Source organism: Branchiostoma belcheri, unplaced genomic scaffold (genome assembly GCF_001625305.1).
Source record: "Branchiostoma belcheri isolate BF01 breed outbred unplaced genomic scaffold, Haploidv18h27 scaffold84, whole genome shotgun sequence".
NCBI lineage: Eukaryota > Metazoa > Chordata > Leptocardii > Amphioxiformes > Branchiostomatidae > Branchiostoma > Branchiostoma belcheri.
Window position 1 is genome coordinate 1,103,372 of NW_017804509.1, and position 17,261 is coordinate 1,120,632.

General features: G+C 43.8%; 2 protein-coding genes across 3 annotated transcripts in view; both read right to left on the bottom strand.

Moving 5' to 3' along the window:
- Positions 1-1,149: 1,149 nt before the first annotated feature.
- On the bottom strand, positions 1,150-7,981 carry LOC109486959. The gene is made up of 9 exons (XM_019790874.1): positions 7,828-7,981; positions 6,366-6,521; positions 5,808-5,886; positions 4,559-4,635; positions 4,026-4,150; positions 3,489-3,656; positions 2,855-2,920; positions 2,499-2,581; positions 1,150-2,024 (listed from the first exon to the last, which is right to left on the bottom strand). The coding sequence occupies exons 1-6, from the start codon at positions 7,962-7,964 to the stop codon at positions 3,514-3,516; spliced, it is 717 nt and encodes a 238-aa protein (XP_019646433.1). The 5' UTR covers positions 7,965-7,981; the 3' UTR covers positions 1,150-2,024; positions 2,499-2,581; positions 2,855-2,920; positions 3,489-3,513.
- A 5,502-nt stretch (positions 7,982-13,483) lies between these two features.
- The window catches only part of LOC109486934 (USP6 N-terminal-like protein), a 23,887-nt gene continuing 20,109 nt past the window's right edge, over positions 13,484-17,261 (bottom strand). Inside the window, exons 10-13 of one of the 2 annotated variants that reach the window (XM_019790840.1) lie at positions 16,687-16,836; positions 16,076-16,241; positions 15,504-15,661; positions 14,904-15,062 (exon numbers count right to left, since the gene is read on the bottom strand). In XM_019790840.1, coding sequence (XP_019646399.1) covers positions 15,003-15,062; positions 15,504-15,661; positions 16,076-16,241; positions 16,687-16,836 — 534 coding nt within the window. In that variant the 3' untranslated portion in view covers positions 14,904-15,002. Of the gene's footprint in view, positions 15,063-15,503; positions 15,662-16,075; positions 16,242-16,686; positions 16,837-17,261 lie in introns of those variants that run through there. The other variant, XM_019790839.1, reaches the window with a different exon arrangement.

The window sequence follows — 17,261 nt, forward strand, 5'->3', positions numbered from 1 at the left end:
CCCACAATTGCTTTTATTTTGCTTCTCCTTTGGGGCAGAAATTCTACGGCACTTGCACAACACAACTGCAGTTCGAAATAACACTTTTCTCATGGATACACTAACTCCTAGATTAAAATGCATTAAGACTGTTGTATATTGTACAATGCAAAATTCCATGATACACTGCAACACCTTTTTAACTAGTAAACCAGTTTGATTGATTTGCTTTTAAAGATTTCGCCATAAAGTGCCCTGCAGTTCCAGAACAAGCTGCTAGGGGGACCAAACTTACACCACTTATTCCTGACAGGAAAAGCTATCAGGACAAAAGATACAAAAACCGGAAGTTATGCTGCAGTACCAAGGTCATCCACCAGGAGGCCCATATTTGACCTTGACCTTTGGCTTCCTAAGACTTACATGTACCAGCATAGCAAATATCATCATAATCCATTAAGGGGTTATGAAGTTATGCTGACTACAAATGTGCGGAAACACAAACACACATGCACACAGACATGCCAAAAACAATACCTCCATTTTTCATGGAGGTAATGAAACAACCACAAACATTTTAAGATTCACAGCATTTATTTTGCAAGTCTTTATACATCCAGTCCTGAGGCGGGAGAATTTTGCACAAAACACGTATTTGTTACAAAGTGAAGACCTCCTGTATATATAATCCCATATTTAAACTAGAAATTTAAAGTAACATTTGCAAAGCAAATGCATAATGTTTACCTTCACATATGGACATCTGTTAATTCTTACTCAAAACACATACACATATATGGTGACAAGAGTCTAAATCCCTCCTGCTATAAAACTGCAACATTATGTAACCCAGCCGTTACCATGGTGATAGACATCAACAAATCTGGTCATTGGCCAGGTCAGAGGTCACCGTTTGGAGAAGAAGAAGAAGAAGAAACTGAGCAAAAACAATGTTTTCATTCGGTAAACATAAAAATCGGTCACATACAGAAGTCGCAATTCAAGACTTTTACATGTTTACTGCTGCAAGCTATAATGCTACAGTAATGACTAGAAGATCATATGTTGGGTTAAACCGTTTTCTTATTCAGTAAATTAACAATAGATTGAGGTTTATTGCGGTAAAACTCTCCTTTAACTGCCCACCTGAGGGTGACAGCTATTCTTTCAGGAGAGGGTACATAAGACATGACAATACATCACATACAATTACATATACATTTACATTACAAAATCATTTAAAAGAAACAAATGTGTAACATCGTATGTGCTTTACTTATTCAAGACCCTCATGTGCTTTAGTAGGTCTTGTTTGAACTTCTCATGTTATGACACTGTTTGCAGCCCATGTGGTAGAGAGTTCCATGCTGCAGTAGTTCTGTATGTGAAGGCTTTTTTAGTGCTGTTTGTTTTTGGTTTGTCTAGTTTGAAGGTGTTCCGAGTAGCATTTCTGGTTCTGTAAGTGTGTTGATGTGACACAAGGCGCAGTTGATTGTAGAGTACGGCTGGTTGTTTGGAATTTTTTTGAAGGTGCACATTATTATTGATCTTAAGTCTCTCCTCCACGGTCTGCCAGGACAGTTCCTGGTGAATCTGATTCCCACTAGATGGTACGGGGTTCTGACAGTAGCACTTTTTGGCAGGAATATGGTTCAGTTTGTGACTATTTCTGGTTATTTCATGCTGCAAACATGATCAGGAAACTTTTTTTTTTAAACCGAATTTAACGTCATTTTTCCCCAACTGGGGGTTAGACGTGCTTGCACGAGGTACAAGTCTTTTTTTGAAGCACGATTTTTACGGCTGGATGCCCTTCCTAACGCCAACCCAAACCCTAGTAGGGCCCAGGAACCCTGTAACTGAGGGGGGAAATACGTGTTAAGTGCCTTTCCCAAGGGCACAACGTCTGGGTGCAAGTCCGGACATGTCTGGGTCCAACCCTGGGGATTGAACCTGGGTCTTCTTGCTTGTAAAAAACTAACCTGTTGAATTTTCTGGAAACAACTTTACTGTTCGCCAGCTCATCTGGGCATCATTTCAGACTTCTGAAAAAAAAAAAAAAAACATTTAGTGACTTTGACTACTGACTGCTCAACTCTGGTGCTACAAGTCTGATGAAGACTTAGACTTCACTGATGGAATACTTAAAGTGTTTTAAAAATTCTGTGAAGCATGAAAAAATGGCTCTAAAAAAACCAAGAGTTTATCTGTAGTGTCCTCAGAACTGTTTAGTCATCAGGACTGATTCAGTAGCAGAACTGGACAGAATGTTTCATCACAGGACACACAGATACCTGCTGGTCTGTAAGGCCTATAGGAAAGAAATGTGTTTCCTGTTTTAATCTTGGAAAAAATAAGGGTTGGTAGGTAGGGATTATCTTTTTTCTTTTCTATAGACTTTGGCAATCTCTAGTGATCCAACTTATACAGTTGAACCAAGTAAATCTTGCATGAGGACACATATATTTTAAACCAACATTTTTTCCTAGGCCTTATACACACAAGTCAGAGAAACTGACCTGCTGAATTCTGGGGAAACAGCCTCCTACGGTCCTCTCTGGTCAGATGGGTATCACTTCAGACAAGTCAGAGGCAGGGATTTCTGTGAAAAAAAAACATTTACTGATGATTCTACAAAAATGCTCCATGGAATTGATAACTTTGGAGGCCTGAATAAAGCAAAAACAACAGATGGAAGAAATTCAAAGAAGCCACGTGACAAGCCTCACTGGGTCAGTCTACTGAGGAAGACCACAGTGACTGGTTGAAAACTCTAGGTGAGAGAACCTTTTGTTAGATCTAAAGTTTTAAATTTAAACAAGTAACTACCAAAACAAACTACTGTAGTTATAACACACAAGTTGGAGGAACTGACCTGCTAAATTCTGAGGAAACAGCCTCCAGATTCTTCAACTCAGCTGCACAGCAGACATGTTGGTTCCTTAAGGAAAAACAACATTTACTGATTATTCCACAAAAATGCTCCATGCAGTTGAAAACTTTGGAGGAATAAGGATAAAGCAAGGAGGACAAGAAAAGCAGGTAAGAATTTTAAAGAAAAGCAACTCTAATGTGAGAGTTTTTCTGTTGTGTCCTCAGAGCTGTGAAGTCGTCAGGACTGGTTCAGTAGCAGAACTGGTCAGAATATTTCATCACAGGACACACAAAAACTTCCCACTACATAGACTAGTGAGACTACTTCTTACTGAGAACTGATTCCTACAGGGTTGTCTTCAACATTCTTGACTCTTAAAAACTAAACCAGCATCCCCAGCTTTCCATTGGAAGGAAAACAGCCCTGATCCTGGTGCACCCAAACTAAGAAATAGGGTGCACAAAAATGTTTGTGGGTGCACCATATAAGACAAATACTACTATATATTTAACATCTTTACATGCGTAAACCTACAAAAATATTTGGGTGCACCCACAGAAAAAAATTGGGTGCACTATGGTGCACATGCACCCAGTATTTGGAGCCCTGCCACCACACCATAGTTTGTACTCACCTGTAGTTGCTCCATGGTCCACCCTTCAGTCCCCCACCTCCAGCTGTTCTTCCTCCTGCACGTCGAGCATCCTTAGTGCGTCGCTAATTTCATATGTCACGACCAGCGAGTCTCGGCTGGCGCTCGACACGTTAGACAGCTGGTAGATACTCTGCTGCCCGGCAACACCTGCGGACAGAACATGGTCGTCAGGGTTACGGAACATGGTTGAATCAGGGAGCGATATCTACTTCGGCCTATGGACTGATCCAACCATCAACTTTTTCAGTGTGAATTTTCCTGTTGTACAAGACTGGATGAAGACCTACATTTCACTAATGGAATAGTGCTTGAAAAAGTCAATAAAAAAAGGGCTGTACGAAAACTTTTTTTCTGATGTGTCCTCAGAGCTGTGAAGTCGTCAGGACTGATTCAGTAGCAGAACTGGACAGAATATTTCATCACTGGACACGCAAAACTTTACAACTTTTTTTCTTAGAGGCTGCTAAACTGATTGTCTTCAAGTGTCTTCAGATGTAAACAAGTCTGGAGTCTCACCTTTGACCTCCCAGACAGAGGTCAGGAACCGCTCGTACCAGCGCAGAGCCGTCCGGTCACCGGGCGGTGTCACCGTGGCAACCACCGGGCACAGGACACGCCCGGTTACGGACCTGTCTTCTGACCTGCAGGAGAGAAAGGCGAGAAACAAATTTTATTTTCAGTTTGTGAGGACACTCACTAATAAAAAACATAAAACTATGTCTGTTTCCTTTCCAGTGTGCAGAGTTTGATTTTCAACAAGATACAACAAGACTTATAAAAAGTTTTGTTGCTTGTTTAAACCACATTTTTGTCACATGAAATACATACATGTAAGTTTTCACACTGTAGTAGAACTCTACATAAGAACTTAATTGTATTCTTATTCAGTATTTTAGCATGGTGATATGTGTTTGGATCAAAAGTTTTAACTTTAAACATGGTGATATGTTTATTGCAAATCTATAGGGAAAGAATAACAAAGCAATGAAAAATGCAAACTTATGTGCTGCTATGGAGACAGTTGCCAAGGTAACAGGACTATAACCTACAGTTTGTTTGAGATGAAGAAAGCAGCGTCGACGAGGTAAGCACACAGTCTGGCCACTACGGGGGCTGTCTCAGCAGTCTGGAACAGGGCATGAGAAGAATTTACTGTCAAACCACACTGGTACGAGTGTGAGAGAGAGCATTTGTGTGTGTGTGTGTGTGTGCGTCCCCGTGTGTGTGTGCGCATGAGTGTGTGTGCGTGTGTGTGTGAGTGTACTGTATGAGTCTGTGTGTGCACGTCTGTTTGTGTGTGCGCGTGTTTGTGTGTGAATGTGTGTATGGCAGCATTTGATCCTGACCACAATCTTTGTGCATATGGCAGCGTATGTGTGCACATGTATGGTAGGATAAAAGTGCATATATATGGCAGCATATGAGTGCGTATGTATGGCAGAGTATCCGTGTATCTGTTTGGCAGCATGTGTGTGCGTATGTCTGTGTATATATTGCAGCGTATGTGTGCGCATGAGTGCGTATGTATGGCACGATATGTGCATATGAGTGCGTATGTATGGCAGCGTATGTGTGCGTATATATGGCACATGTGTGCATATGAGTGCGTCTGTATGGCAGCGTATGTGTGTGTTTGTATGGCAGCATATGAGTGCGTATGTATGGCAGCGTATGTGTGCATATATATGGCACGATATGTGTGCGTATGCGTGCGTATGTATGGCAGCGTATGATCCTGACCACCACGTCGGTGGCCAAGTGCAAAAGCCACCACGAACCCGTTTGCTCTGGCACCCGTCCCTTGTTGAGTGGTCTATGGGGAAGAACACTCACTACACTAGGGTGCCTTGTGGGAGTGGGACACATATAGTAAATGTGTGTACCTACATGTGTGTGTATGCGTCTACATGTATGTGTGTGTGTGCATGTGTGTGCCCTTGTAGAGTGGTCTATGGGGCAGAACACTCACTACACTAGGGTGCCTTGTGTTTGTGTGTGTGTGTCTGTGACTGTGTGTGTGTGTGTGTGTGTGTATGTGACTTTATGTGTGTGTGTTTGTATGCGTGTGTGTGTTTGTATGCATGTATGTGCTGTGTGCATTCATGTGTGTGTGTGTGTGTGTGTGACTGAGAGTGTGTGTGTGTGCGTGTATGTGTGTGTGTGTGTGTGTATGTGTGTCTGTCTGTGTGTGTATGTATGTGTGAGTGGGTAATACTGGGTATGTTTGTGTGTGTGTATAGATGGGGGGTCACTATGTCTCACCTGAGCTGTGCTGACGTAGTAGTCCAGATTGTCCACTAGGATAGCGGTGGGGAGGGGGGCCTGGGTGTGGACGGAGCTCAGGTACTGCAGTAAGGACTCCTGGGTGTTCAGGTACCTGTATATGTACCACAAGATGGTAGACTAAGTTAATATTCAGGTACTTAATTAAAGTACCATACGAGAAGGACTTCAAAATTTAGTCCTGGACATTTTCATTTACCTAGACTATCACAAAGTTAACAATCACAGCATCAGGACATGTACAGAAAACGGGGAGGGGGCCATTTAAAAGTGGGAGGGGGGCACTATTTATGGCAATCACTCATGATCTTTTTTTTTATTTATTCAACAAAAGAAAAGAACAAAAGAAGTGAACCATTCAAGTTGACAACATCAGTCAAATAAAACCAAAGTAACTCAAATGTACATATGGTACATACAAGTAGTATGAAATCATAATAATAGGTAATATGAATCATTCATGACCTTTATTTGCAATCAGATACAGATTCATGCACAAATACAGATTCATGTACAGACACACAGATACAGACTTTCCGAGCAGGAGGGTGGCACAGAAAAGTGGAAACTCACAAGATCTGCAGCTGTTTGAGTGCCATCTGGTCGGGTTTCTGCGTCCCCGCGACCTTGAGCGGCATCGTGTGGAGCGTCTCGTGCGAGATGAAGGTCACGCGGCGACCTTGGCTCACCAGACTGAGGCCGTACTGGAACAGCAGCGCTGTTTTACCACTGGAACAGCAGAGAAAAGAGTCAGCAGCTATAAACTGGACAGCTGTGTGCTGTACACAACAGCAGAGAATACAGTGAACAGCTGTTAAAAAAATTAACATAAATGTTGTGTTTCCTGTTTCGGTCCTGAAAAAATTAGGGTTGGTATGTAGGGATTTTCTTTTTGTTTGTTCCTTTTATTTTTAGACTTTGGCAATCTCTAGTAATCCAAGTTATACAGTACAGTTAAACAAAGTCAAGCATGCATGAGGACACGTGTATTTTCATATTTGTTGGAAAACTATTTTGTACAGTGTTTCATCACGCAAGTTTCAGATAATGGAGCTAGTACTAGAAAAATTTGTGATCAGCTTGGAAAATTTTATATGTCTACACAAAAAAGGCTAGGGTGGGCAGTTTTTGCTAGGGTCTGTCGGGAAACAGGAAAATTTTTTCTCCTAGGTCTAAATCTGTGTGTTTCTGTGTCCAGCCGATTTTTCACCCCCACATGTGGGTGGGAGGTGAGGGATCGAAGCTGGAGTTGGTTTTGCACCGGCTACCAAGCACAGCGTGCACGGGAATCATGCTGGCCTGTTTTATAGTGCATCTCCACAATCTTAGCTAGAACAGTTAACATACACAAGCACACAGCTACCAAGCACAGCGTGCACGGCAATCATGCTGGCCTGTTTTATAGTGCTTAGAACTATCACAACCGGCTTAAGCTAACACTTTACTACACAAGCACACTGTGCCGGCTACCCATGCCCTAGCCTGGGTGCCACTGGACACAAAGTATCTCAGGCTCACTGAGATACTTCGTGTCCAGTGTGCTATGGGTTTAGAACCCAGGCTACCCATGCCCAGCACACAGCTACTACGTAGCAGGCATGGAACAGGAACCTTGAAAAATTTAATGTGTCCCATTTTATTTCTTGAACCTTGGTAAGCACAGTTTTCACAAGCTAGCTATAGCTATAGCAACCTGTAGAAGCAAACTAGGATATGTGAACTAGTGCTACAAAAGCACTCGGCGTTCGTCTCGTGCTAGTCAAACTTTTTCTCAGACTCTAAAGTGCCCCCCTCCCCACTCAAAGTTTACCCTACTTCAAACAGTACTTTGCACTGAGATATCATTTAAGTTTTGTGATGGCATACCCAAGCAAAACGAAGTAATATAAGGCCAGAAAGGTGCTGAATAGTATTTATTTCGCAAAGTTGTTCACAATTTGTGCACCACAACAAAGAAAAACATGTCTAAATCTCTCACACGAGAAAACTCTTTACCACACCAGGCTGTAGAAATTGACGAATTTTTCCCACTTACCTACCCTTGGGACCCACCAAAACACAGCGAGGAATCTCCGTGGATTCTACCGGCCGTGTCTCTGCCTCGGATGTTTCTCCCTTCCCGCCTGATTTGCCGGATGTCGTCCGATTCTGACAGAGTTCCACCGGGAACATGCCTCTCACGACGGCCGCCATCTTCCCGCACTGCAGGACGGGATACTCTCCAAGCAGAGGTTTGGAGGGTTTGGACTTAGCCTGACTAAATCTGCGCTCCTAGCGGCCGGCCCGGTATTACACCAGGAGGGCAGATTTAGCCAGGCTAGGTTTGGGCTAGCCTGACTAAATCGCGCTCCTGGCGGCCGCCGCCCTAACCTCCAGCCGAGAGCTTGTGTATACACAGGCTAGGTTTGGGCTAATTTTTGGCGTGTTTCTAAGCTTTTTTTTATCGGGCTTTCTTTTTTGCAGTGGTATCTTTTTTACGTTGTGTTGGAGTAAATTACATATTACAGATGCAAAAAAAAAAAAGCCTGTTAAAAAAGTCGACACACGCCAAAAATAAACCAAAACCCAAACATCTGCTTGGAGAGTAATGCTAGGACACAATCCATGTGACTCAAGGGAAACCTGTTGTATTTCAAAGTTTCCAACTTCGGGAGATTTTTCTCATTCGGTCCACTAAATATAAAGGTTAATCTCTAGTTAAAAACAAAATTTACCACCAATCAGACAACAGGGAAACAAAACACCAAGAGACAAACACAAGTTTTCCAGCCAAATTTATTGTACTCTGTTTACATCCATCAATTTAAAACTTCTGCGTACAACAACCTGACTGTAGGTTTTTATCTGTGAATTTCTCAATTTTCTATTTTTGCAGCTTTAATATAAAGTCCTGGGCATTTCTTACTAGCCTCCATAGCACGCCAAAAACTGGGGGTTTGGGGGTCTTCAGGTTCTTTGGGAGCTTTTATGTGCTATTTTCTGATTGCATATAGACAACATAGTCGGCCTGGTTGATTTACCCTCGTTTTTTTTAACTGGGCTAATCAGAAAACAGCCGAAGACCACCAAACCCCCAGTTCTATAAGCCTGCTACGGAGGCTAATCAGAAAACAGCCGAAGACCACCAAACCCCCAGTTCTATAAGCCTGCTACGGAGGCTAATTCCTTCCCCAGCAGTGCAAATACATGTATTTATACCAGAGCAGTTTGCTATGATTGGTTTAGACGTTAGTCTCACTTCCTTTGCTCCGCAAAAGAACATCACTTTGCTACATAAAGGTGTCGAAGGTTATTAACAAGAAACAAAATGTAGCGATCTGCAGGAAAAAAACAGTATTTAAACGAAGGTCACAGACAGTGCATGAACTATGACCTACGCTGACACATATACAACCTTTGACCCAGGATGACCTTCGTACAAGCAGAATAAATATTCCAACTGTAGCAGTTTTGTACATGACCATATTAGGCATGCCTGGGTACAATTATTCCGTACAATTTTGTACCTCACCATATAAGGATAACCTGGGTACCTACAGTTTTGTACCTGACCATATATGGATAGCCCAGGTGCAAATGTTCCCTACAATTTTGTTCCTGCCCTGGCTGCCCATATATGGATAGCCCAGGTGCAAATATTCCCTACACAGTTTTGTACCTGCCCATATATGGCATTGGGTACAAATGTGCCCTACAGTCCACATTTGATTAGCCCAGGTGCAAATGTTCCTTACAATTTTGTACCTGACCATATATGGATAGCCCAGGTGCAAATGTTTGCTACAGTTTTGTACCTGCCCATATTTGGGTAACGGGGTACAAACTTACTCCTATACAATCTCTAGCTGACAAGCAGCAACATAGCCCGGCTCCAGACATTTAGGCTGTTCAGTCTGCATAGTTTGTGCTCACCAATACAGGAGCCTTACTGCAGAGCCTGCATAGTCTTCACTACATAACCTCTACCAGGCTTCGGGAGGTGGCTGGAAAGAGTAGAAATCGACCAAATAGACACATAGCATGCCGAGAGAGTTGGTCCGATAGAGAGTACAGTTTGCCGCAAACGGGTACGTTTCTAGCAGACCAACTCCCCCGGCATGGTATCTCTCTAATTGGCCAATTTCTACTCTCCATTTTAGCCGCCTCCCGAAGCCTGGTAGAGGCTATTCCTACAATCACTGTTAACTCCCTTCAACCCTTACAACATATGTATGTACAGGTACAATCTCTTAACACAAAATTGCATAAACCTAACTGCATACAGTAACGTTAGCCCAATACACTGAAGCAGCTAACAATGGACGATCCCCAGCCAACAATGGATGATCCCCAGCTAACAATGGACAATCCCCAGCTATGGATGATCCCCAGCTATAAACAATGGACAATCCCCGGCTAACATTGTACAACTGCTAGGCACGTATGGCTGAAATTAGTCACTGCATCTTTACTGTAAAAATTGCTATAATAATTATTCATACACCTCATTTTCAGCAGGCTCTTCATTACTGTAAACATTGCTATATTCACATTAATCTTTCTTATCCACTATTGCATCTGGAATCACCATAATGATCGAGTTTTACAGTAATTTTTACTCTGATTTTCCAAAGTAAATTCTGTACAGATCTCTGGCACAACTCTCAATAGTTTGCTATAATTTCAGAACTCAGTTCTCCTCACATGTTCCTTGAAAATGCCCTCTACTCTTCTCTTTTTCTTAAGATTCTTGTTGCCCAGACCTTCAACTTCTAAGATCTCTTCCAAGACCAGAAATGTTTGCATCAGACTTTCTTATGTCATGATCCTTAAACTGTCAGTCACTTAATTAGCAACACAAGAAGTTATTTAACATCTTGGTGACCAACTTTAAGTGACAATATTTCTCACCTATTTCTGTTCCTTCCACATAATTCTGTATCCTTTCTTTCGCCTGTTTAACCCAAACCCTGCCGGGCTACTCTCTAACCAACACAATTCTGGACGAGCCCTTTGCAGAAAACAGGTTAACTCAAAATGAACAAAGGAAGACTTCGGCAAAAATCAGTACACAACAGAAAAGACTTACAAAGCAGCTCTGCAGGATAAAAGACCACAAAGTCTCGACCAATAAGAAACTAGCAGGTGACCAAACCTATTTTACAACTAGTTGCCAAGTCAATATTACATTTAACCCAATTGCTGAGAGCTGGGACAAAAGAGAAAATTGGCAGCTAAAATAGGCTAATCTCCAAGCAGATTCTAGGGTGGCAAAAGACAGTATCAAATTGGCCAGGCAGTATCCATTGGCCAGAGAGGGTCCAATACGCCACCCAAGGGTTTGCAGAAAGGTGCAGGCATCAATGCCTGGCATATGGACCCTCTCTGGCCAATGGATACTGCCTGGCCAATTTGATACTGTCTTTTGCCACCCTAGGATCTGCTTGGAAATTACAAATAAGTTTGGTCACCAGGCTAGGAAATGACATGGAGACATGGCAACAGACAAGCAGCAACATCGCAGAACTTCGCCAACAAACACAAGGCAAGCTGAAGCAGCCGAAAACAGCATTGTTCTACACTGTTAATGGTTTGCTACATTCCTGTGAGGTTCCTACGGTCTGATATGGTTACGTATTGATCATGCACTGATCATGTGTTGATCACGGATTGGTCATGTGTTGATCATGTACTGATCATGTATTGATCATGTACTGATTATGTATTCGGGAGAATCCTGGTTGGTCCGCTACAAGTCTTGAACTGACAGTGTAGAATTTTCATTGATTTGTGTCAACCTACAACAGACTGGTGCACATTACAGGTTAGACAGAACTTCTGAGTTACGTGTTGGACAGACGATATCTAGAGTTTTTGTATGTTTAAAGTTGAAACTTTTGATCCAACACATAGAAGTTCTTTTACCTAGAGCTTTCGACCAGTCACTCTGGTCTTCCTCAGTAGACTGACCCAGATACCTTTGACCCAGTGTTGGGGTCACACTTCAGAGAAGCCACGTGACAAGCTTCACTGGGTCAGTCTACTGAGGAAGACCAGAGTGACTGGTTGAAAACTCTAGGAGAACTTTTTGTGTTGGATCAAAAGTTTTAACATTAAACAAGTAACTACCAACACAGATGAACTTTCATGACTTGTTATTGCTGTTGGCTTCAGAAACCTGCTGACTGCCAGTAGTGGGAGTTACAAATGTAGGATTTTACTTGGAGATTACAATATACAACAGGGCTCAAAATACGTGTTTTTTCTCTTACCTACAATTATTGTAAGTCGTCAAAATTTCACCAGGTATATTTGTAAAACTTTCTGCAAATAAAGATTACGTTGATTCTTCTCGATACAACACAGGTTTAGTATATAATATATGTTTGATTGTGAGTCATAATTTCTTTCCTGAAATTTAGAGGCAATCTGTCAATAGTTTACGTGATATTTAAAAACAGTTTCCTGAAATCTATTTCCTGTACGTTTTAGGTGGGTAATTTTTCCAGCCCTGGATGATGTAAGAGTTGGAAAAACACAATTCTTTAGTGACACAAACACAGGACAGGACATGACAGGACAGGACAGAGGACAGTAGAAATTGCTATTTTCCAGGGTGGTTGCATATTTTCATGGTTAGGCCACACCAATTTAATTTGTTGGTTCTCAGATTTGCCTCTTAATTTTTTTCTGATTTGCAAAAAAAAAAAGATTCTGGTTCTGAATCAGCTCAAATATGCTCATATTTTGCCCCCAACAGTTGAGGAAAGTCCTTTTCTTCCTAGTTGTTAGAGTTTTCCATCTATCAATGCAGTGGTTTGATTAAAAGTTATGAATTTGTTTAAATATTAAACCAGGCCTTTTGTGTTGACTTCATGGCTCCTATCGTTGCATTTGGGGCTATAATAGGATGCCTACACCTGTTTTCATTTTTTATTTTTCGCCCTGTCTCTTTTTTCGCCGTCGTTTTTTCTGGAAAAAATCCGAGAACCAACAAATTACAAAATGTAGCTTGGTGTGGCCTTAGAATAGAAAGCTGTAGAGTTCTCACATATTTCTTTTTAGTTTAGATGAGTTTTAGCCTGAGCATGTTGACCTCTGACCCTGCAGTAGAATGGTAGCTTTTTGCCTCCAAAATGTACAATTTTTTTCATCGCAATAATAATCATCATATTTTCTAGTCTTGAGGTAATTAATGTTAATGTTTACCAGCCTCAATTCCTATGTAGAGGCCATGGGAAAACTAAAACACCAAAATTGTCAAATTTTCTCTTATTTCCACAAGCGCGTGGCTAAAATTATAATTGTAATAATTATTACAATAAATGATAAGCAATAATAAGCCACCCCCACCAAAGTGCGACTATCCCAGAATTCCTGTCTTCCTAGCAAAATATGTACAACTTTTCTGCCCTTTATAATTAATAATTATTAACATAATCATTCAGCAACTCTTAATCATAACAACAAGTACGCTGCTGACATGTAAACAAATGTTTACAGGTAAACAGGTGTTTACATAAGTGTTTACATAACAAATGTTTACAGGTAAACAATTGACAAATTCATGTCGGCAAATAAACAAGTGTTTACAGGCAAACAGTTGTTTACAGGTAAACAGTTGTTCACACAAGTCAACAAGTGTTTACAGGTGTCAAAAGTAAACAAGTGTTTACAGGTAAACAGTTGTTGACAGGTAAACAGTTGTTGACAGGTAAACAGTTGCTTACAGGTAAACAGTTGTTTACAGGTAGACTGGCGGATGTTTTTTCTTGCTGGAGCGTCTGCGGGCACTGCCCCTGTCGCTCTGACTGCCGCCGTGGGATCTGTGATCATGTGATCCCGCCGAAGATCGCGGGTTAGAACCCATGGGTGACCTTGGGTTGGATCCCATGGGTGACCTTGGGTTAGAACCCATGGGAGATCGTGGGTTAGATCCAGTTGGGGATCTCACTTTTGACCCTGACGACCTTGAGTGCGACCCACGCTGCCTGTGTTCCGTCTGCGCCATGGGCATGAAGTCCCCGTGACCTTGAACGTCCTTGCCCATCCTCTGCGGCAGCTCGACGAAGTGCTCGTAGCCGCGCGGCTGCTGCATTGCATGCTGGGAGTCCTGCGGAGCATGCTGGGAGTGCTCGTGGATGGTGAGCTGGTCGGGGCGCTTGACCGGCGACTGGCGGCCATGCTGGTTGACCTTGGTGGGGGAGTGGCGGCCATGTTGGTTGTTAAAGGCGAGTTCGTTGGGCACGTCGGAGTCGTACGCGGTTCCGGACTCGAGATTCTCCAGCGACTTCTCCATGAAGACTTCGTACTGGTCCCCATCCACGTTATCGTAATCCGAGCTGTGTGAGTACGCCGAGTCACGGTTAGGGTCGCGACCGTTCACCTTCGGCCTCTCCAGCCCGTTCTGGGCGACCCCGCCGATGTGCTGACCCCCGACCCCGCTGCCCAGCAGGATGTGCTGACCCCCGACCCCGCCACCAGGCAGGATGTGCTGACCTCCGACCCCTCCCGGCGAGCGAAACTCGTACTCGCGCCGCGGGCTTGTGTGCCCTGGGTCACTGCGCCCTGGGTCACCGCCGCTGGGCAGCGGGGAAGTCCTTATTTGGACGGTGACGTCCAGGGATTTCCCGTTCCGCTCAAAGTGCTGCGTGGGCAGGTGGTACACCTGGCCAGTCGCCGGGCGGGGCTGCTCGGCGACGGTTACCAGGCGGGGCTGCTCGGCGACAGATGGCTGCCTGGCGGGGTTGTCCGAGGTTGTCCTGGCGGGAACAGGGTTGTCCAGGTTGGTTGTCCTCCACGACGGCTGCCTCTGCGGAAGGCGTTCGCTCGGCTCGGGATACTGGAACGTCGGCTCGGGGTGGAAGGTCATCGCCGGGGGCAACGCTCCGGCACTGTCCAGGTCCGTCGTCCGCCATGTTTCCTTCGGCAGCGGCGACGTCATCACGGCCTCCTGCGGTTGGCTGACAGTGCCTTGCGGAACCGACCAATCAGGAGCCTCGTCCCGATGACTCATCGACCTGGTCGGTTCTAGTTGCTGTGGAGATGGTTCCCTTGGAGACTGTTGTCGTGGTGACTGTTGCCTAGGCGACTGTTGCCGTGGAGACTGCCGCCTGTAGGAGCCCTCCCGGGAAGGAGTCCTGTTGGGGGTGGGGCTGGGCGACCTTTGAACGTCGACCCTGACGACCCCCGTGCCGTTGGGAACGCCGCTGGGGGCGCCACGGATCCCGGTCATCTCCTCAAAGGTGTATTCCCGCCGGTACCGAACGGGATCTGGGGGACCTCCGGGACCTGCAGACAAACAGAGGGCATGTGAGTTAGTACCACTCATATCTCACACCAAAGCAACACCAGATTCTCACACAATTATGCAAACAAGCAAGGCAAATGCATAATGTTTACCTTCGATATATGATCTACTCTGTTAATACTTACTCAAACACATTCATACATATGGTCAGACAGGAGTTTAAATCCCTCCTGCTATAAAATTACAACATGATGTAACCCAACACTAGTTACCACAGTGACAGACGTCTGGTTCAGGTCATTGACCGTATTTGTTTGAAGAAGAAACTGAGCAAAAACAACACAGTATGTTTTCCTTTGGTAAATAAACAGACAGCGCATATGTGACAAGAGTTACATGTAGTACCACTCATGTCTCCCACCAATGCAACACAAGATTGTCACACAATAGAATATACAACCAAAAAAAATAAACAAACAAACCTTGGGGGGTGGTGGAAGGTCGAGTTTCTGCTTGCGAAGGTCGGACATGGTCAGCTGCAGCTGGTCGATCACTTCATCGTCATCGTACCCAAAATCCTCCTCAAGATCCTTCTGGAAAAACGTGGCAAGATGCTCGATCTCCATCTTAGCGATACGCTCTGGAACATAAGGTACATGACTTTTGTAAATTACACTAACACTCACTCAGTCACTCAATCCATGCGCACATGATGCGTAGAGCCTACTAGCTTCGTCAAGGCCCGCCATTAATTACACACACAAGGTAAATAAGAGGTTACACCAATCCTGGATGTCTAACCTTCACTCACAAACACAGAACACTGCTCAATCTGACAAAACTGTTGTTTCAAAATTAATGTTCAGACTTAAAATACTACAAAGAGCCATGTACATGTATGAGGCTTACTCCTGCATATGTTAGTGCATCTTGAGACTTACTTTTGTGCATCTTGAGCAGGCCTTTAGGTACCTTATTGTTGGGTGTCCATCATTTTTATTGTATGCTATGCGCAGTGAAGACCAGGGATTTTTTCAAAATTCATAATGCTTACTTTTGTGCATCTTGAAGACGGTGAGGGCCATAGCGGTTAAGACGGCCTCCCCCTCTAGGATGTAGATGTCCCAGAGCCTCAGGACCAGTCTGAAGGGAACTCTGCTGAGGAAACACTGGAAAAACCACTTCATGGAGTACAGCGAGGTGTGGATCTCATTCAGGTCCTGGTAATTAACATACAAATATCATTGAGTATATCACATTCATGTTAACAAATAAGAAACAAATAAACAACGGAGTACAGCGATGTGCAGATCTCACGTCTTCACCACTATCACAAAGTTTAGCCTGACCTCAAGCTTTCTCCAAGTTTTTCTTGACCTTGAGGTACTAGTTTTTTCTTGACCTTGAGTTACTCACCAGGTTTTTCATGACCTTCAGACTGTCGCAAGGTTTGGCCTGACCTTGAGCTGCTTGCCAAGTTTTTCCTGACCTTGAGGCACCCTTTAGATTTACTTGACCTTGAGGTACTCTCCAGGTTCTTGACCTTGAGGTATCATTATTTCTTGACCTTGAGCTACTCATCATGTTTTCATTGACCTTGAGGTACTCACCAGGTTTTTCTTGACCTTGAGGTACTCACCAGGTTCTTGACCTTGAGTTACTCACCAGGTTTTTCTTGACCTTGGGCAGGAACTTGCCGAGCAGCTTGTCGTGGTGATCCTGAAAGCGCAGCAGCTTGGGGAAGCCGGGGATGAAGAACCCGTGCATCTTGTGCTTGTTGTCTGTCAGGAGCACGGAGATCGCCCAAAACGCATCCTGGGGGGGGGCAAACATACGTAATGTACCTTCCCCTCACATACAGTGTACCATCCCCTATCATATGGTGTACTAACCCCTCCCCTACACCAGTGCATCTTGTGCTTGTTGTCCGTCAGGAGCACTAAGATCACCCAGAACGCATCCTGGGGGAGGGGGGCAAACATATGTAATGTACCATCCCCTAAAGTACAGTGTACCCTCCCCTAACACAATGTATCACCCCTTCAACGGTTAAACATCCAGGTAATAAGATACATCAAAAAGCAGTTATTCAAGCAACTGGATATGATTTTGGAAACGGTCAGACGTTTCAGCTAGTATCCACTAGCTTTCGTCAGTGACAGTCAGTGCCAAAAGCTAGTGGATACTATAGCTGAAACGTCTGACCGTTTCCAAAATCATATCCAGTTGCTTGAGTAACT

Excerpts from the sequence above, each read along its gene's own strand:
- LOC109486959 (XM_019790874.1), bottom strand. The coding sequence starts at position 7,964 with ATGTTCCCGGTGGAACTCTGTCAGAATCGGACGACATCCGGCAAATCA. Across the intron at positions 5,887-6,365 it reads CTCAAACAGCTGCAGATCTT|GTACCTGAACACCCAGGAGT; the intron begins GTGAGTTTCCAC and ends GTACATATACAG. Across the intron at positions 3,657-4,025 it reads CTCTGTCTGGGAGGTCAAAG|GTGTTGCCGGGCAGCAGAGT; the intron begins GTGAGACTCCAG and ends TTCTGTCCGCAG.